The following is a 21,754-nucleotide window of genomic DNA, read 5'->3' as shown; positions in this document are numbered from 1 at the left end:
ACTAAAGGTATGTTTTTGTTGTAGAGTTACAGACTATGGTAGGGGTGTGTAGCAGCGCTGTGGGCCTATAGTTATTTTAAAAAGATCCCAGTAAATTCATTTTAAAAAATAACAATTAAATTCTCAGTTAAATCAAGATCAGAGCAAATCAACTGCATGTCAAGTCTTTGATTTAAAACAAAGCTTTAAACTATTTATATTAGAAACTCATCCGATTATGAGTCACGGAAAAAATAACAAAAAGGCCGAAACGGGGCAAACAAATTGTTTTAACGTGTAAAACCGGATAAATAGCCAATTTAAAAAAATGTCAAACGTAAACGCTTAATTTTAACCCAAGCCAGTTGACTCAATGACTTAAGTTCAAAGTCAGACATTGTCCAAAATACTTGATTCAAATGAAGTCATTTTACCGAAAATCATTTAAAAACAGTGACTTAAGTCTTGTCAATGAAGTGACTCAAGTCTTGTCAAACGAAACGTATTTAATTAGAACACTAGTGTGTGAAGAGGAGTATAGTAGACTCTCTGTCTGGACGTTTCTTTATTTTTTAAACGGACTTTTAAACTTGTAGGCCAGAGGTAACATCTTGTAAATCTTTCGCCTTTTACGAACGATTTAAAGAGGCTAAACTATTAACCAACAATCAGAACACGAATGGCTTACGCTTTTATATTTCGAACACAAGGTAAAGTACTAATGTATACTCATGACCGTTTAATAAAATAAGAAATCTGAAAAAACATAACGTTTATAAAGCATTACGACACTATGGTTAAACGTTTGGTTACGACGTTTTAAAAAGATAGATGCCAATGCACATGAATGCTAACTTTTAAAATAAACACTACTATTGCATCATTGGTTGTCACTAGCCGCAATGCATGTATTTTTTATCAAAACAAATTCGGTTTAAAAAAGTTAAACATCGGTTCATTTAAGTGTCACATCAGGCTTTGAAATAGCGTGGGATTTTCAAAACGCAAACTGGAATGTTCTTACCTACTTTTGGCCACAGTCAACGGTTAAATCTAACACAAAAATAAGGTACGCATCTAGATAAATTGACAATCAAATGCAGCTATACCGTTCAAGTTAAACTAAGAATAAATAAAACATACTCTCCCAAGAATCAAACAAGCAAAAAAGAAATAAAATAAAAGAATCCGTTGCTAAAGTAAGCTTTTTTTTTTTTTTTTTTTTTGCGAAAGTAAGTTTGTGTATTTGAGAGTATCTTGTGTACAACAGTACCACTAGTGGTAATGAACAGGAAAGTCCGATTATATTTATCCGATGCCCCCCAAAAATCGGTGCAGATCCGATACCAAACTAATTAACGATTTTCTTTCATGGTTTAAAATCACATAATAAACAAATAAATAAAGGTTAACTGCATGTCTTCCATTGCTAAAGAAATTGTTTACTTAGCAATACGGATACAGTGCCTTTGTACGGTTTAATGTCATCGATTTAGCTTATCATTTGGCATCGGATCGGAGTCATTTTAGTTTTAAATATCCGATGTCTTAATACAACATGTTGTGTTGGATATCCCTATAGTAACAATAGTAAGCAACATATTTGATCCCAGACACACGCTTTTTGTTGGTATAAAGTATAAAATTTGTACAATTCGTTTGCCGCTTGTGGTAGAGGCAAAAAATGGCACTAAACGACGAAAAGGTTTGTGTAATATTGCACCAAGCGAAAGCAACCAGGATTTCTGTTAGGCGACGCACTAGGCGATTAAGTGAATTTTGAAAAGATAAGCCGCACCGCGAAAAACAAAGAAGTTGCAAAAGCAAGTGATACGGCCTAAGTCAAAAGCTGACGTCATTGGTTGAATCACGTCATGACGATTCCATCTCAGCCTCGTCAACGTCAGCCAGCGCGACGAAAAGAAGTTTTTGCAAAAATCGGTTGATTTGGTCTGAAAAATATTAGTTGGGGGTTTATTATCTTAATTGCGTGTTTACAATTTTATGAAAAACTGTTGAAAAAACATCGCATGAATAATCATTTTAAATTAAACAACCTAATCAGAAACACTCAAGTCTAAGTTTAGTCAACGGCAATCTGAATCCAGGTTTATTATTTTTTTTAAATTAGTAAGGTGACCTAAAAATTCTTATTTTCTAAATGCTAGAGCAAGATTTAGTTATTTTTGTCTAGTCGTTTTACAATACGATTGTGGAGTCGAGTTATATACAAACAACAGCAAGTCAAGTAAATTGGCATCAAACTATGTAGGTCACAATGAATATAAATCATGTTCAAACGTATAAGGTCAAGATATTCACTTAGGTCAGGGATCACCAAGTTTTTTTTTATAAAAGGGCCGGATCATGTCAGTCATAGTACACAATTTTATCAAAATTAGTTTGCAATTAAACCCTCCGACATTCCAACTGTATACCTTATCTTCATTAGGAAAATATGCCTGGACCGATAGAAATAATTTAGCGAGCCGAAACAGGCATGCGGTATGTAGTTTAGTGACCCTCGACATAAGTGATTACAACTCTGTTAAGGCAACCTAACAATCGCAACGTTTTGGCAAAACCAGAAAGTCACTACTCGAGAGAAAGTTTGACCGAGTTTCCATTGATATATGTCATTCTTTACAACTCGAGACAGAGTTGGTTTATTTAGAGTCGGACTTGAGACTCGAGTAGTCACGTAAGACTCCCCGATTCCCAAGACCGACGTGCGCATGCGCAGCACCAAATTGCGAAACTGCAAACCGTAAACATGGGATAGCAAGTAATAGACAACTTTTCCAACCAAATATGGGTGGATAAATTATATAAGACCCATATGAGTGGATTGCTCAATATCACCTTAACAGTTACGCAAACGCGTGAAATACAGTAAAATCGAACTCGGACTCGGGAATCGACGAAATCGGCACATTTATCCGGAGTCAGACTCGACATTTTGTTGGCCGATCTCGGGACTCGGACTCGGGTTCGTTTTGTTGGCGGGAGTCGGAATGTTTTAGCCCTGCTTACAACACAACAACTTACCGATAGCGTTGCTTTTTAGGCGCATGTGCACGAAGGGAATGTAGAAGGCGAAGCCGGAAAGCATGAAGAGCAGAGCAAACAAGTACTGGATCTGCGGTTTATCGATGATGGGAGCTAGCACTAGGCAAACAGCAGCTATGCACACTAAGATCGGAATGACGATTGGAACCTGAGACAAAGTAGTGTTGATTGGACATTATGTAAAAAAAATTGTTTACATATTTTGTGTTTTGTGTGTGTAAAATATATTTTTGTTAATATCTCTCATAGAAATGTTTCGCCACAGTGCACCGCACCGTTACGATAGACGAAAATATTGACAGGGCTTTTCAGTGTTGCTTCTCACCTTTACAGACTTAAGCATGTTGATTTGTCGAAGTTTAAAATAAGTGCATACCACATTCAGTGTTTCGCTCACCTTTACAGGCCGAGGCTATATATGATGATTTCTCGAAGTTTAAAAAGCGCGCGTACCACATTCAGTGTTGCTTCTCACCTTTACAGGCCTGGGCTGGTCTGGTCTCTTGTATCTGAAGTAAAGCAACGCGGCGCAGGTCATCCCGTGGAAGGTCCACATCGAAAAGCTGAAGTAATCCAACAAAGTGTCGAAGTCATTTGGAATCACCATCAGGGCAGCGATGATTCCCTGGAAAAAGTAACAATTATGTTGGCTTTTAATTACCGGTAAAAGCTGGGCGATGAGCACAAATCTCATGGAAGGCTAAATTGTTTTGCTAGTATCGAGAATCTTGTTAAACCGTAATTTGGAAAGCTTCTTAAGATTTTTTTATTACGGAATATTTTTTTAATATTATAACACGATGTAATTTTAATCGGTTTACCTGGCGAAAAACTATTTGCTTTTAAAAGTCCCAGTGACTGGCAAGATGTCTCGAATTACCGTTTTAAAAAAAGATTACAACGGACTAAAAAAACGCATGCTTTGTAATTGTTGATATAGTAATTGGGAACTAACGCAGTTGTTCTTAACCGGAGTGCCGCGGCGCCCTGGTGTGCCATTTCTAATGCGCAACTGTGCCGATTGGTATCCAAGAAATTTTAAGGATCTGATATTTTATGCTCAATTAGTAAGTTTCTCGATACAACTATTTGTGTACGGAAACATGCCATTTGACCGTTGACCGTTAAGTCAAATGACATGTTCCCACATGTTTTAAGTTGATTGTGTTATTTCGGTTTAACCTATAGTGACATTTCAATAAAATACTCAACAAAAATTCCAGTCGTCATGCAGAAAATATATTTATTATTTTTGAGGGGTGCCGTAAGCCATAAAAGGTTAAGAATCCCTGGACTAACCTATAGTTTTCGGAATCACTGTCATAAGTAAAAGTAAAATATATTTTTATTTCTACACAAAGTTCTAAACTCACGTTTAAGATGACTGCAGGCGCCGGAGTTGACCGTTTAACGTGCAGCATTGCGAGTACCTTGGTGAACTGACCCTCTCTGGCAGCAACGTACGATATTCGACCGGCTGTGAAGCAAGATCCAAGACATGTGCCGAACACCGACCAGGTAACAGCTACTGGGATAACCCAGACGAAATAGCCGAGTACGCGGTCACCAAAAGTCTAAGAAAAAAGTTGTTTCAATGAAATTATCGAAAGATTTATTTCTCACGAGAAATCTTTTATTCTCCTTTTTCTTTTTAAAAAAGTTGTATGAAAAATAAGAGTCACCACTGTTTTTAAGGTAGTTGAGGCCTTTAAAATCAAAACTGATAATATAGCGTTTTAGCAACTATGTGGTATTTCTACATATGATTCTATAAAGCAGTTGGGCTACAGCTAAATACATTTACACACAGAATGCAAAAACTTACAGCGCCCACAGCCGGGGATGCAAGAAGTTCAGGAAGTGACATGGCGCTGAGATAAGCTACGTTTGTCAGCATGTAGAGGCCGGTAACCAAAGCCATCGCAGCTCCAATGGCGCGAGGAAGGTTTACGTAGGGATTCTGAAAAATATTGTATTGCATTACAGGGTTACCACAAAATCTTTAAGTAATTAAAAGTCTTTGTATCGATTTGTGTATTGAAAAGTTTTTGGAAAACCATATGTTTTTTCAAAAGTCTTTGAATGGTCTTTGAATTTGGTTTATATGCAGCTTTACGTTCTGTGATAAGTAAGACTAGTTGAAAATACAAATTTTTATTTATATTTAATTCGTGTTGACCGTGCCATTTATACGCTGTTTTGTTTTCGAACTATATATGAAAAATACGTCGAGCGACGTAATTTTAGTGCTTTGAAAGGTTGAAAAGTGAGAAGTTTTAACAAATAATATTTTTAACATAAGAAAAATGGTTTTTGAAACATCTAAATATTTAAAAACGAAAAAAAAATTCGCCAAGGGCGGAATTATCAGTTTTTTTGTAAATTGCAAAATTGGGTTGCTGTTTAATTTGGTTGGGACGCCAAATGGAATAGTTCACCAAAATTGAAGAAAATTGCGAATGCAATGTGAAAATATGGTCCATATAAACCAAATTTGAACTTATTTATGCAATTGTCCTATTAGTTTTTGATCATTTTAAGTTTACAGAAACGTCGGTGAAGAGAATTGAGTCGCCAAGTTTTCTCTGTTTATCTTTGCTACCTATATTTGGGTCGCCGCGAAAAAGGTTAAGAATTACTTTTTACACTTTTCTAAACAAAAATACGTTCTTCAGAAAACCTTTACGACAAAGATGTTTTTTGACAGTCCAGCGAGCTTACCTTGAGCTCTTCTATGACGTAATTAAGCTGGTTCCATCCGTCGAAAGCCCAAAGTCCCTGGTAAAAAGCGAGCGCTATCTCTCTTGCACCAGGGGCTTCCCCATCGAACGCGTGCTGAAAGTGCTCGGTGTGACCTGCGAAAACAAAACTTGGTCATTTATTTTTGTTAACCAATTACGCAAATCGTGTTGCACTTTTGTAGAATCTACCAGGCTTAGAAAGGCATATTTAAACATAGGCTCATCATACGTCCCGTTTTAGCCGAGACAGTCCCGATTTGTAGGGCTTTGTCGATTTGTAGGGCTTTTGTGTTTTTTTAGAAAGCCAACATTTCCTCACACATTACGCGGAAAATGTTGTAAATGGTCAAAACTTGGAGTCGAAGTCCATACTGAAGTAGGTTTCATTTTGAACGTTTTGAGTGCATCTTTATTTATTTTCAACTTCCATGTTGAATGAAGAGATGTTCGAAACGTCCAGATTATAACCTACTTCAGTATGGGCTTTGATATTGTTACTACGTTTTACTACAACCTTCAGCCATTAGACTCCACTGTTTAAGAGTGATACGTGTGATGTGCGATTATTTCCTTGCATTAAACGTAAAAATGGAAATCTTACGTCACTTTAGCGTGTAAAGCCCAGTGGTGGGTTGGAGTTAGCACTTTAGAAAACAATGGGAATAATTTTAGTCCAATTTTAACTTGAAATTTTCCTCAAAAATTAGACTGGCAACAACAGGCCTGTTCAAGTTAACTGTTTTGTGACTTTGCGCTATGACATATTTTTGTGACGTCATGCTTAAATGATGACAAAATATATTTTGACTGTTTAAATGCGTCCCGATTTTAAGCTTTAAAAATATGGTAACTCTATTTAAACATGTTGAAAAATGTGTGGTGAATAAATGCTGATATTTATAAGGAATACTAAATACCATGTTATAAACATAAAAGTTTGAATGAAATACTTGATCGAATGTGGAAAAATCAACAGTTTTCCCAAAACAACCTGTACAGATACTTTTGTCAAACACCAAGCCTTACAATTACACAAAACAGAAAAAAAATTAACAGTTATTATAATTATGGTGTAGTTCAGTTAAGCTACCAAATTATACGAGGTTGAGCGCTTCCGCAAACTATATTTAAACAGTGATCTGCGGTCTTTCAAACGAGATTATCGGCCGATAAGCGGAATGCGTAAAATTGCGGGAATTTCTGAACACGAAAATTGTCTTGAGTTAACTGCTCGAACTAGATTATAGCAGATAGGCAATTTTAAGGCGCTTTGTATTCCATTTAATGCTACAGTCGCCACTTTTTCTTGTACATACTTTAAGGTAATTATTCTTATCAAAGCTATGTTTGAATCAAACACTAATTATGTGTACGGCCAAATTTCGACTAAAATAACTTAAATTAGCACGATCGACCAAAACATAATTTACGGTACAATAGATTAAAGAAAATTAGTGCTGTTGTCCTATTAACAGCGGGTCCTATGTATGGGTTTTAAAAGGATAATACCGAGTTCTTTATTTTCGCCCCATACTTAAACCTAGGTCTAAAAAAAGAAAAACAATAGTCGAAGGTAATGATAAAAATGTTTTTGTAGGGTTGAAATGACCTTTATAGATAGTAAATTATAGCAAAGTATTTTCGCTGTATTGTAAAAGTGTTTCGCTGTAAAATATTTTCGCCAAATAAATATGATATTTTAGTCAACTAGTTTTGTTTAGATTCGTTATTGCAACCTTTACGTATAATCCTATCTGTGTTTTAACTCAGGACGTTCGAAAACGTATTCCAACACTTATCCGATTTAAGTAGAAGGTGTAATTAGTAAATAAACTGTAACATTTATTAAATCACTGAATGTTCGCAGTGCGTTAATGCCATTTAAACAGGCTCTTTTAAGTCCTTGTTTTTATAGCTTTCAGTGAATTGTTGCTACAATAGTAAAGGCGTCACGCTTTTGACACGTTATGTTGTTTTAGGAGAGGTAAGGTGGCAACAGTCGATACCTCTCTTTGCCTACGTTAAAAATTAAAGGGGCCCAACTCAACCCAACTTGGGTTTTTGGTATCCTATAAATAAATCGTTGTGGCGGACTTAAGTAACCATGTCGAGCTACAATGTATATTAAGATGTCAATACAACCTACTCTTCAGCTATATATACTGCGTTATCGTACTGCTCATGCATACCCTATTCAATAGGGGTGGCCAACACGTCGATTGCCAAAAGTGTCACGTCATTATAGTAGCTGTTGCATACAAGTGAAACATTAAAATGACCAATTGTTGTCTGGACAAGCCTAATAGGGCATTCTTATAGACGTAACAAATTAACCTCAACAGCTGGTTTGGAATACAATTAACGCTCAAAATAAAATGAATATGTTTTTTAACGCTCCAAAAAAAGTGTTACTCTTTTACAAAACCAGTCGATCAAGAGTCCCCTTGAATATATTTGTTGGCTAAACCTGCTCAAAAAAAGTGTAATACCAAGTTTGTGTTAAACAACGGCTATTTGTATCTGGTTGGAAGCTCGCGTTTAACAGTTGGTCATTCTGGATGAGCATCAGGGATCAATGTGTGGCTCTTCGCGTTAAATAAAGTTGACTAAAAACGAGAGTTTTTTGTGTTTTTATACAAACCTTTGGCTAGCATGACGATTCCTGCGATGATAATGATGCAGAGACTTGCTATCTTTCCCATGCTGAAGATGGTCAGGAACTGGGTGGAGAGCTTCACACTGGCGCAGTTCACGAACACCACAGTCATGATCACGACCACGGCTGCCAACTTCACGGCCAGCTCGGAAGATTCGCCGCAACCCGCTGTGTGTAAAAGGAGGTTGATAAGTTTACATAATATAAAAAAGCGGCTAAATAATCTGTAAGGTCACCCTTTAATTTTACAGTACTGTTCTACTTTGATCGGATAAGCTTTGGAGTCTGTTTTTATACTATTAAGTCGAGAGTTTAAACCTTGATTAGGCTATACGCACAAAGTTAGTACTGTGGTAATGACTTCAGTCAATGACTTGACTTGACTTAAGTCTTTTTGACCAATGCCTTGACTTCGACTTAATTGCAATCATGTCCATCACTTGGTTTAGAAGTTTTGTTTCAGTTAACTATGTTTTAATTACATTGAGTTATTTATCTCGTTTGCACGTAAAATAATTTATTGATTATGTTGTGCTTTTGTAATTTTTTTTTAGAGTTATTGGCCATGGACGAAGTCGGCTTGCTCTAATAATGACTTGAAACGGACTTGACTTTGGCAAATGATGACTTGTAATGGGACTTGACTTGCTTTTTTGCAAAAGACTTGTCTTGGTTATTTTTTGACTTGACTGAGTATTAAGTTTTTTTCTTGACTTGTGTACAATATGCGATAATCCTTAAGCGACAAGCGATGTAAACTAAAGCGTAATGTGGCTATTATATGAGTTGTCATTTTGTGGCCCAAACACCATCTGCGATCATTTGGCGTGTTCGGACGCTACCCGGATATTCAAGGTTTTGATAAAGCCACGTTGAACGCGATGTAAAGCCTTCGTTCTCACACAGATCAACTGCAGCTTTTGGTGCTCACAGTAACATTGCATTAACAATTTAATGCACCTGACTAATTTTAGTTGGCAGCTTAATAATTGAATGCTGAAAAAAGTGCGGCTAAAACAATGCGAACTGCATCGTTTTGTCACGATCAAAGTGTTGCGTTAGTAATATTACATTGTAAAAATAAATAGTCAAGTATTTGGGCCCCAATGATTTTTAAAAGCCCAATTCGCAAACGCACAAGAAATTGATCGTTATTGTAACGTCATTCACTGTACCTAAGCCAAAATTTCCAATTCACATTTTTCCATAAAGTAGTTAAATCTTGCGAAACTCGTGTTACAAAAATAGAGACAACTGCCAAAGGGTATATAGACACGTGTCACTCTAGAATACGCGCTTCGTACTAGACCAGTTTCCATTAGCATTTTAGTTTATTAGCATTCCAGTTTACGTTTTCATTGTTAACGTTTTTATCAACGCGAACACCCCCCCCCCCAAAAAAAATGGCTTCGCGTGATCCTTGGTCGGCATGGGTTTTTAGAATTTACGTAAAAATCGACGTCATAAAACCATAAGACTTATCAAACCGGCTGTTTTGGTCCAAAAAATGTGAAACTTACCTAAAGCATTAAATATTTTAAAGAAGAAGCGCCAAAGCGTGTTTTTTTATTATTTTTTTTATACAGTTTTCTCGTGTACCCAAAAATCAATTAGCGTACATTGACGCCCTACAAACTAGTCAACGCCTTTTGTGCCATATACGGTTTTGGATACACTATTATTTGTGTTTTGCGTCCGCGTGGTTTTTTTTTTGCGGCCAAGTGGGTTAAAACATGACTAAACGAATAAAATACTGACAACTAAAAGAAAGAGTCTGGTATCTTTTCGAAAAACAGGCTGATAAACTGGTCTTTGGAGTGTCAAGCCTTCAGGCCAGCGATGCTTCAACTGACAGCACAGCACTTGAGTCACTCTAGATTGCTTGTAATTGGCGTTTATTTATAAAATAGCCCATGGCAGAGAATTATATCTGATTGTAGCGGTAGTAAGTGTAAACCATTTACGTTTCGCCGTGTAGTAAAGGAATCCCAGTGTCTTAAAATATGACTCGCTTAATTTAGATTTATGGACTTTACAAAAGCCATCTACAATTTATACGAAAACGTGTTTAAACTTTTAACGTTCGATCCTGTATTAAGTGTGATTTTCACCCTGATGTACGTTTTACATGTTTAAAACATTAGGCTTATGTCTCATACAGTTTGTTGTTCGCACATATTGATGCGGAAACCAAAATATTTTATCCAGCGAGGCACCTTGGGAATTTCAAAGCGCTTAAACAACATAAATGAGATATTTTTGTCTACAATGTTTATATTCCAGTAATTTCCAATATTTTACAGCTTGTGACTTTTTCAGGACCCCTAATTACCCGTTTCCTTTAGGAGATAAAAAAGTCCTGATTTACCTTTGGTATATTCTTTGCTTAATTGGATTGTTAAGAAAATGCACAAATTTCCAATGCGGGTTTCAGTGCGAAATCCTCTGTTGGACTTGCTTTGTAAATAACGTTTGTCGTACATGTAACAGCGGCACAAGATAAATCGTTCAAAGGCGGAACTTTGACTTTGCTATATCCGGCTTTCATAAACTTCTAACTTTGTTGCAAACTTTCCAAAATATTTCAAATTTGACTTGAAAAGAGTTCGATTTGCCAAAAAGTATAAGTATAGGCCATATGACTTCCTATAGTTATTTGTATGGTTGGCACCTCAACCAATATGCTAACCAACAGCCAAATGTTTCTGTTGTTTGCAGATCACATTCACAATTGTTAAGAAATGTCTTATGGGGCCAACGAAGCGCTGAAGTATAAACGATCTGGTGTTAGTGTTTGTCAAACAAGAATTTAAGCAACTTTAGTGCTAGCCATAGTCCCTTAACTCGAGCCCAGTGGCCCAAAGTTTTTTTTTATTGTTTGCCCGTCGGTCAATGGGTTTGTTAGATATGTTGAGGTTCACAAACTATGCGGAATTGAAAGAGCTGGTGCAGCATCTGCCATTTTTACAACTTATCCTAGTGCGAAATGGTTCAACAATATGTTTATGAGAATGTGGGTTTATTAACCCAAAAATGTGAGGCCTAACGATGTTTTAATTCAAGGGTTTCTAACTAAGTATAATATGTAATATGTTCAATTTAATGCAGAATATTAAATACTGAAAAAGTGGTTTCGCTCAAAAAGTTTGAAGGATTAAGCTATAAGCAACATTTCAACGCATTTTTAAATCAACTGAACTGACTATAACCCAGGGGTATCCAACTCAAACATGCCGGCGTGCTAATTTTTATCCTATAACTTCTTCCCGTGCCAAAGTTTAGTAATATAATCCTTTCTAATAATAAAAGCGTTTTTTTACAAATAATAAAAACATGTAGTTAGCAGTGCGCATTACTGCATCTAAATGTCCGTCGGTGAGCTGACTTTGCTTCTTGTTTCTTAACACCATGCTATATAGTCATGTGAATGCTAGCCTCCACTACAATATAATGTTAAGTATTAAAAGTAACTGTTAGTTGTCGTGATTGCCGCGATTGTTTTTTATTGTGAATAAACAATGTCAATTCCTATATAAAAAAATTAGGTATTTTTTTGACAATTGGTTGAAAAACAAATTAAGTATTTTAGGTGCGTGCCTTTTTTTATTAAGTCGCGTGCCACATTTGGCACGCGTGCCGCTTGTTGGACACCCCTGCTATAACCAGATTTCCGAAAAGAAATACTATAGAGCGATTAGGCTTGGAAAAGTTGAAGAAACAAAAGTGTTTAAGTTAACATTTGAGACTTATTTTTCGACGAATTGCAACTATAGCAATATGTTCAATTAAATGCGTAAAAGCGACTATATATAACAGCACAAAATGACTTAGGTTGTTTCGATTTTTGTATTTTCACCTGTTCACTAAACAGGTTGAACATCACGAATATCCGCCCTGCTCGCAAGCTATCATCCATTTCTGACAGTTTACCCTTATTTACCCCTTTTGGTTGGTTCATCCCTGCAAAAATTTTATTAACCCAGGGGCGAACCATTCACCTGATTAATTAAGAAACACCGATCTAAGTGATCGAGTCCTGCTTTTGCTAAACTTACCAGCCTGAGCACTCGCTAGAGCGTATTTGGAGAAGGTAAGTGACAGAAGTGCAAGAGACGACGGTTTGAGAACAATGGCTGAAGTCCAGGCGAAAAGGTAGGCCGGGATGGGCCCGAACGCTTCCAGGAGTACCGGGAATTCCCCTCCCGACTTGGGGATCATCGTTCCCACCTCGGCGTAGGAAAGGGCGCCGAAAGTGGCCAGAACGCCGCAACCGAGCCAGATCTGCCGTAAATGGGGGAAGCAAACGTGTTTTACGAAAATAGTTTGAGAAAGTACCGAAAATATATATTTTTGTAAAATAGGTTGCAAACGTTCAAATGTGGTCCAAGAATGTGTGAAAAATGGCGCAAACAAGAATTTGGAAAAAATTGTGAAAGTATAGCTACATCCGCAATAACAACACGGTATCTAAAAGTAGGTAAGGAGCAGTTTTTGTGGCGAGTGAATTATTCAGTGGCTGGACGCCCAGTCGAAACCTGCGGACTTTGCGGTGCGCAATTATCTTCTGTGCCCGCTATGATATTTATTGCATTATTTAAAGTACAATGGCTTTGTTATATCCAGGGAGTCGAACCGTTTGACTTTTCCGGTTCAGGTTCGGTTCGGGTTCAAGGATTTTTTCGGAATCCGGTTCAGTTCCGGTTTCGGTTCGGAGCAATTTAAAAGTTCTGGTTCAGCTCCGGTTCGACCATCGTTATTTCAAAACCGGTTCATAAAGTTCCGGTTCGGATATAATATAAGTTGCGTTAAATCTAAAAATGTGGGTCAACAAATGTAGAGAATAATCTTTGAATTGTACGTCATTCAATCAAAGTTACGTGACGCATTAAAAAAACATCAACTCATTATTGAAATATTTAAAAAATCAACGTTTTTTAATCAATATTCAAATTTGTTCATTAAATTTTAAACATGGCATAACTTGAGTCTTTAAAATACAAGTTGTGACGTCATGCTGGAGTGAACCGCTTTTGTTAACAGGTTCGGGTTCGGTTAAGGTTCATGTTTTTTTAAATTATTCGGTTCAGTTCCGGTTCGGCTCCTTAAAATCGTTAAAAAAACGGTTCAGGTTCGGTTACGGTTCGAAAAAACTTGACCCAAAACCGGTTCATAAAGTTCCGGTTCTGTTCCGGTTCGACTCCCTGGTTATATCACAGCAGTGTTGTCAACCTGATTTATTTAAATACCTTGAATCGAATTCAAGTATTGGAAAAATGTCATTAACCTACGTCACCATTAAAATGTATTTCGGTTTACGAGTTAAATCAATACAAGTTGTTCGTTTAAATCGTCGCAAGATATGTAAAAAGTTAACCAAGTGAGATATGTAAAAAGTTAACCATCGTCATACTTTAATCGCCCTTCCAAAAAATGACTCAAGGCCAAGTCAAGTATTTAGTTAGAAAATAATACAAGTTGAGCCATTGTACTAAGTAAGTACAACATTGCGATTGTTAAATTAAAGACCCCCGTCAATCCAAGATGACGTAATTGACTTATTCAAATTAATGCCCAACTTTCATTTTAAAGGGTGCGATCAGATGCCAACGCTTTCGGGCTAAAGCGATTCTAACAAAATAGGCTAAAATATATCGATTTTCGTTTTGCATTAAAAGTGACAAAAATACAATTTTGGGAGTGCATGGCCACGTGCATGGCCACATGGAAACAAAAACATAAATCCAATCCAATAACTTAGAAAATTCAATCCTGTTTACCCAAGGCCATCTACTTAAATCACCTTAAGTCAAAGTCAATTCATTTGTCTAAAAGAAGAAAGTCAAGCCAAGTTATTTTGACCATGGACTTAATTCCTAATTCATGTCCTTTCAAGACAGATACTTTGCATCGGACCTAACCTTAAATAATACCCTTAACAGTCAGCCTTTAAATTAACCCAAAGCCTCCATCATTCACACAAGAACATTCCAGAAGGCCAGCCACGGGCCGTGTGCACTCACCAGGAGCCCAGTTCCCACCGACCCAGCGTTCCTCATCACTCCCTTGGGAGAAACGAATATCCCGGAACCGATCATCGTTCCCACGATAAGGGAAATCCCCCCGATAAGATTGACTTCTCGTCGCAGTTGCAGTTTTCCGTCTGCGGGGTTAAAATTGTTGTTTAAGAACAGGGTTTACAAAACTACGGCCAGCGGGCTAAATATGGCGGAGTTATTCTAATTTCCTTAATGAACATAAATTGTATTTAAAAATTGTCGGGTGCAGTTTCAAACTGGATTTTGGTAAAATTTTAAATCGAACTGCAGTTTTTAAAGACTCACTATTGTTTTGTTGCATAGTCATCTACATTTTCTTTATTTAAGGATAATCAAGTTATAAAAGTCGACAGAAAATTGTATATCCTGCACGCGTTCGTAAATCCTTACAGTTATCCTGCCCGCGATGTTCGAGCCTTACAGTCATTAGGCCATTTCTGAGAATTTTTTGGGGGGTGACTCCTGTTTGAAAGCAGGGGTGGGCCACCTACGGCCACGAATGTAAATTATACGGCCCGCCACCTAATTTCCAACTGAGCATATAAATGTTTTGAGTATATTAACAAAAACAATTTTTTCTCGCTTCGCACGAAATCTTACATTTCTTATATAATAGTTGGAGGTTGTAGTGAGAAAACGTAATAAAAATACCAAAGTCCATATTAAAGTAGGTAACATTTTGTGCGTTTCGCATATCAGAGATATCAGACATATTTGAAACGTTTAAAATGCTAACTACTTCAGTATGGGCTTTGATATTCCTAATATTTATACAATTTTAACGTTATGGGGTTAATCCTCAGCTCAGAGGCGCCCTGTAACCCACGAAGTTCTCAGCAATGATAGTTTCGTCAACGTATTCTATACATGACTGATTTTGATCGAAATTTGCGCAAATAAATTGCGTCTTAAAATATTTTCTGATAAACAATGAAATTGATGGCGCTTCCCGTAAGTATTTTTCTTACAGATTTTTACTGCGACCAGGGGTCCTCGGCGATACAATTTTTTTTTTAAATGCGAACTTATTGACGATATGGCCATTGTTACGTAAGTAATCTATCTTCAATTTCAACTAAGAATTGATGTCAGCACGTATTGAAATGTCTGCAGCCAGTCTGTTTGTTATCAATTTTTTACGATGTCAGCACAAGTTTCCCATTTCGATCAGTCGTTTTCAATCTTTCCGCTTTGCTGGCAGAATTTGGCGTTGACAAGTCGACTGTGGTTTCGCCAGGCGCATAATTTGTGGTTTTTCAAAAAGGTTTATTTTTTGGTGTTAAGCTGGCACAGTTTGCACTCGATAAGTGCAAATTAACATCCACCAAACCCTGCAGTTTTGCACAAATATTTGACGCATCGCTAATTTCTCAATGTTTTAACCAGTAATTCGCAATTTTTTAGGCTTCTGTAAAAGCTCGTTGCAAGTGGAATTTTGCGAAATTTATTTTTGTTTAGTAATAAAATGCACAATGCACATGTCAAGAGATAATAATATATTTGAGGTTTTTTACCGCAATGGAGTTTAGATACGAAGACGCCCTTGGAAATATTGAAACGACGTATCAGGGCATCGCGACGCACAGTTTGTAAACCTATGGTCTAACTCTAAGTGGTCTTACGTAAAAACCAGCCATTAAAAATGGATTACGCCTTGGGCGTCATCCCTAGTAGTACGGCAGTGTTTGGTTGACATTTTCACTTTTTTTACAATCCATGTTTTTAGTTCTGAAATGTGCGCCGGGATACCATTTTCAAGCTTGTTCGTTGTACTTTTGTGACAAGATCAGCGTTTGATTTCTTTAGGCAACATTTTCAGCTTAAGTATGTTTTAGGTGTTCTTTTGTAAGTAGATATCGTCGCTAGAGGCCATGCGTCTTAATTTTGTCGACTGGAAATTCCAACCTGTGAGTATAACCCAAACAAACTGTCCCTATACTTAACGTACACTAGACACGTGCGCCAGACACGCAGTTATACAAACAAATGCCCATACACAATACAACAGTGCGCATTGTATTACAAATGATGCAACATTGCCGTGTGCCACGAGTGCCCGTGGGGCATGAAAACTCTTTACCTAACTGAGAGTGGCAGCTTGGAGCTGGAAATTTCGCCGCGAGCCAACTGGAAAGTTCTCTTAGTCGCAGCGTCACGCCTCGTTGCGCCCGAAAACTTTGAAAGCAACGTGGCAGCCGAGGCGAGGCAATACTACGCTGTTCATTCATCAATTAATCCATTCATTCTGTTTCTGTTAAAAAAGCTCAGCCAATCGCGTGCCCTGCTTAAGTGACGCTTATTTCGTGCGCTACTACCGAACGGCAATAAACCGGCTGCAGCTTGACTTGCCTTGCAAACTTCAACAAGCTTTTAAAGTATTTGCGCAGAACCACTTTAGGCCATATTTGTGTCGCTGGTCTTGTATTTGGACCCCTTTAAACCAGCGCATCCCATACATAAGTAGGTAGCTGTTTGAATAGGCCCGTGTGCCCGAATGAATGCATTGTATAATTATGTGCTTTGATTTGTTGCTCATTTTCGCATGAATGTTAACCATTGTTAGTTTGTCTGTGCTACTGATTTTAGAGAAAAAGTTAAGCCCTACGGTACAACACATTTCTTTCAAATTTGTAAAACCTTTTGAACCATTGGTTTTTCAACCTGGGGGTAATTTAGTAAGATTCAAAGGGTATGCACAATGTTTTGTAAATGCATTGACGACATAACTATATTCCACGGAGCCCATTCATTACACTTAGTCGATAACGTATTTTGACACTTTGTGTTAGCAAGTAGTTTGTATGAGTACTGATATAAATGTTAAGTAAGTATATGTGCCCTATTTTTTAACTTTCTTTGCTTAAAAAAGTACACAGCTCGAACGTTTACCGTATAATATATCTCCGGAAATAAAATCTATATTGGTCAGAAATTTTCACACTTTACTTAATCTTTATCAAACAATCAGACTTTAATTAAAATATTTCAAACAAATATCGCTTTTACTTCTGGAGACATTACACGGTGAACTTTAACGCTGTGTGCTTTCCTTTGATCTTAATGTTGGATTCGGAATATGGAAAACTTACCCGATTCTGTGAGTGAGTCTATGCTGTCCACAACGCTCTTTCTGTAACAATAAAAATAAATGTCGCGTAAGGTAAAGTCGCATTACACATCACACGCTTATCACTACGACTGCAGACTGCGGTATTAGCGCTTCCGTTTGGGTTATTATGAGTAATCAACGACAAACAATTCAATACTAGAAGATGCGATTGTTATTCGCCTTGTTACGAAACAAGCGGGTAATAAGAGCATCGTTATCAGTAGGCATGGCACTTTTTCATCAACGGGAAAGTTTGAATATGTCTTATAGTTGTTTTAATTAGGGTATTACTCGTTTAATCCCATAATTTTTTGACTTCGAATTTTTCCTTTTCACAGTGATTTCAGGAAAACGCAAGTTAACAGTCATTATGTTTGTAACAGTAACGAACAGTTTAATTTTTCTTTTTTTGGTAAAAGGGAAGTACGTCGATAACAGCGAAATGCTTACATGAAAGCAAAACAAAAGTCTTACGGTCGCAAATCCCAACCTACTGCACTGACTCAACGGGGAGATCAGGACAAATGATACGTTATTGTAAAACAGAAATGAAAACAAAGCAGTGCAGCACCTTTCTCAGTAAAATTTAGACCACTTTTAGAAAAGTATTTCGCGTATGGCATATTCAAAATCAGAACTTAAACACACCGCTTAACTAACAATATTAAATGCGGTATAGAGAGACTAATAATTTCGCTCTATAAATAAACGCGTTTAATTACCTTTGTTAAAAACCTTTAGTAAATCAAAGTGCTATTGTCATCTCAACCTTAAAACTTACTTGACAATTGGATTTCCATTCTTTTTACCCATTTTGTTTTGCACGAAATGCAATAGCTAGTCGACTGTTTTTGAAAAGCCTAAACCCGCACCACCTGTATGAAGCCAGCAAAGAGTTATTTAGCGGAACTGTTAGCGTTAACAAGGTCAGGCAACAACAAAGCCGTAAAGCGTGCGCGTTGTTGTAGTTTAAACTGGTTGGACATGTCCCGCACAATTTCGCGTCTTTCCTGTCTGTACTACATTGATCTTCCGGCATTGACTGCCAAGTCACAGCAATTCAAAGCCGGCCAAAAATACCACTCGGTGCAGTTGCCTAATAAAAGCGTTTTTGGCGAAGTTCGACAGAAGGTAACAGTGTTGTAAACATGTCACTTTTAAATGACTAAAAGTCCAAATCAAGTCATTCGCATTCCTGTAAATCATAAACTGAAGCATTGCATAACTCGCTATAAGACATTACAATACTGTAAGCTGGTTGTGTCATTTAAGAACAAACAGTTAAAAAGTTAGTTGAGTCGTGCGGTAACTCTGCAAATGAAATACTTCGCGTTTCTTGCACTATTGCGTCTATGTCTACCGTAATAATGGTAAAATTTAATATTTAATTTAAAATTTTATTTTTATGCAAATAACTTGACTAGGACTTACTTAGACCTAAATTCATACGTAAATGACGTGTCTAATTACGTTCAATTAAAAGCACTCATATAACTACCGAAATGCGAGAAAGACTAAATGGCTTTCGTAGTATGGGACAAAGTATCTGGTAGTGTTAAATCATTCGACTAAAAGGCCTTCATAACCTGTCTTCAATCATTTAAAACCTGTGCTAACTACTTAACTTGACCGAGGCGAAGTTCTACCGCCCATACAGAAATGTATACAGCTCCTTTAAACAAACACCTGATCTTGCGTTCAACTGTAGTTATTTAACTTTCAGGTTTGAATTGTTTATATTCACTTGAGCGTAACAGTGATCAACCAGCGGAAACCTGCTGTTTCCGTAAAGAAACACCCTTAAAAAAAGCAACACAAAATACCTGTGCAGTCATACGCGTAGCTAATATCGCTTTGTCGACGGTAACTTACCAAACAGGAACTAAAATGGTCGCGTACGATTCCAGTCGCCGAATATTTAAGAACGAATATAAGCACCTCAAACCCTGACGCAACGTACAATAAGCAGCCGTGCTGAGTCACGCGACGCGTCGCCACTTCTTCTTTTTTTCGCGCGGCTATGGGTGACACAGCATTTATCCGCGTGCTCATTCCATTCGAGAATGTTGTAGCGCGATTGAGCTACTTAGGAGTGACACAGCATTCCTGCTGAATTCCCATCATGTGACGAGGTGTTTTTTGAACAATAGACAACGGAAGTATGACTTTAGAATATGCGTGACAAGAAGTTTTTGAACAAACGCTGGAGAGAAAGGTCGTTCCAACTAGCCGTTCCTTCGCACATCATTTTTAATACGGAAGCACGTTACTTAGTCTTTTATTCCGTTACCCGAAAAACAAATACAGGTATGATAACAAATGGCCTGTTAAAACAAGTAAAGCAAAAAACAAGTGTTTTCAGGTTGTTGGCTTAAAGTTGCTCCAACGCTGTTATTTTACTTACTCTTATGGCATACTCACTAAGTTCTATCGATTTCTGAAACGATTCTATCAATTTGGTATTGGATCGGCACCAATAGTATCAATCAAATGAAACATTCGTAGAGACAATGTGCATAATCCGTGATCAAGCCCTTCTGGAGACCCACTGACCAACGATACAAGCAAACATGATATAGTACACATATCAGCCCTTCCAGGGGCATCAGGTGCAGTATCGGACAACTATCGATATTGCCACTGGCCATAGGAAAAACTGATTTGCCCTTGTGCAAATAGAAAACGTCCTTTCGTTTATCAAACTGTGTATTTCCAATCCAGCATTGCCTCTTACGTAAACTGTTTGTGTTACTTGTTGTAAATGAGTTTCCCCCACCCAGTAACAGACAACGAAAGACAAATACAACGAATCGCTCTTGTGCGCTACATACGAGAATAAATGTCTTTACACTTTTACAACCATTATGTAAACTTTCCGTTTACCTTTAGTCAGTGGTGAAAGTAGGCCGGAACGATTCGGAAAGGCGTTCCTGTGAAAGTATATGTCGCACATTTGTGCACGGTATGAAACGTTCGCATTTTTAAGGCTACAATATGTTTCTTGAAGTCCCTTTATGACATAACTTTGTGACGTCATCCCTAAAATGCATCATGTGATAAAAAAAACTCTTTCATTGTTCCGGTAAGAAAAGTATTCTACTTTCACGTTTTCAGTTAAAAGTGTTCGTTAACCACTGTTTTTTCTGAGTTCGTTAACCACTGTCTTATATCCTTTTTATTTATTTATTTACCCTGTAAAGACTAATTGACTTAAGTGTTACATAACTCATATAATAAGTTACGAATTTTCGCGTGTATCTAACATAATTAATAAACTCAAGCTAACTTCGCAAACTAAATAAATTTACCGATTTGTAGCGAATACATGAAGAAGGAAGTAAGTAATTGAAATTAGATGCCAAATATGGCGCTAAATGAAACATGAGCTTTCTATATATACCATTCATTTTTCATACCGAACCTATTTCCTTTTATTTTGAAAAAACATTATATCGCATTTATAACAATATATTCCTAATTAAATTGTGAGTGTCTAGCTTAATTTATAGTGACGCTTAGCGGCGGCCCAAATACTAAGTGTAAGTAGCTATAACAGAGAAGCTTTGGCAACACAATTCGAATCGAGTCGTTGAGTCTCCAATCCGGGTTTCACTATATAGTTTGTATATCACACACTTACATAACGAAATTAGGGTGGATTTGGAAGGGTGTTATATATTTAAGCCATCAACATCAACAACACATGGGTGGAAAATTGTATGCCATGTGCTATTCCATCTTTACGAACTATATTGTGTGGCCTTATCGGGTTCGAATTAGGGAATACGCATCCGCAAGTCGGAATCTAAATTCGAAACTCCAGCGAAAAAAGCCGAAGCCATCATACAACAGAATAAGCAAGTTTGAATTTAAGTAATTGAAGTAATATAAGCTACCTGTCATTTTTTCTAAAACTCGTGCTTCTTTTTAGTACAGTTTCCTATATAATAGTGATATGCTTGCTTCTGAGCAACGTGTTTTCTTAATTGTGTGCATAATTTTCCTGACATGTGTAAATAAGCGCATTACAAGTTATTGTTTAAAACTTTGGCAAATTTTTAACTTTTCATTTTGCTATAGAAGCATCACATAAAAGCTTCCATTAAATATTCACAGGTCGTAAACTAAATAACGTCATCAAAAA

At 37.1% G+C, this 21,754-nt stretch overlaps 1 protein-coding gene across 1 annotated transcript; it reads right to left on the bottom strand.

Annotated features, from left to right (window-relative positions):
• Positions 1-659: 659 nt before the first annotated feature.
• LOC146167437 (b(0,+)-type amino acid transporter 1-like) lies at positions 660-18,597 on the bottom strand. Its single transcript, XM_083396831.1, has 11 exons — positions 18,392-18,597; positions 17,591-17,631; positions 14,466-14,605; positions 12,501-12,726; positions 8,431-8,613; positions 5,770-5,903; positions 4,874-5,008; positions 4,422-4,622; positions 3,524-3,673; positions 3,028-3,196; positions 660-1,931 (listed from the first exon to the last, which is right to left on the bottom strand). The coding sequence occupies exons 1-11, from the start codon at positions 18,421-18,423 to the stop codon at positions 1,852-1,854; spliced, it is 1,491 nt and encodes a 496-aa protein (XP_083252957.1). The 5' UTR covers positions 18,424-18,597; the 3' UTR covers positions 660-1,851.
• Between the last annotated feature and the right edge of the window lie 3,157 nt (positions 18,598-21,754).

The sequence above is a fragment of the Ascidiella aspersa genome, chromosome 1 (genome assembly GCF_963924565.1).
Source record: "Ascidiella aspersa chromosome 1, kaAscAspe10.2, whole genome shotgun sequence".
NCBI lineage: Eukaryota > Metazoa > Chordata > Ascidiacea > Phlebobranchia > Ascidiidae > Ascidiella > Ascidiella aspersa.
The sequence above is the reverse complement of the archived record's forward strand: the minus strand, read 5'-3'. Positions and strand labels throughout refer to the sequence as shown.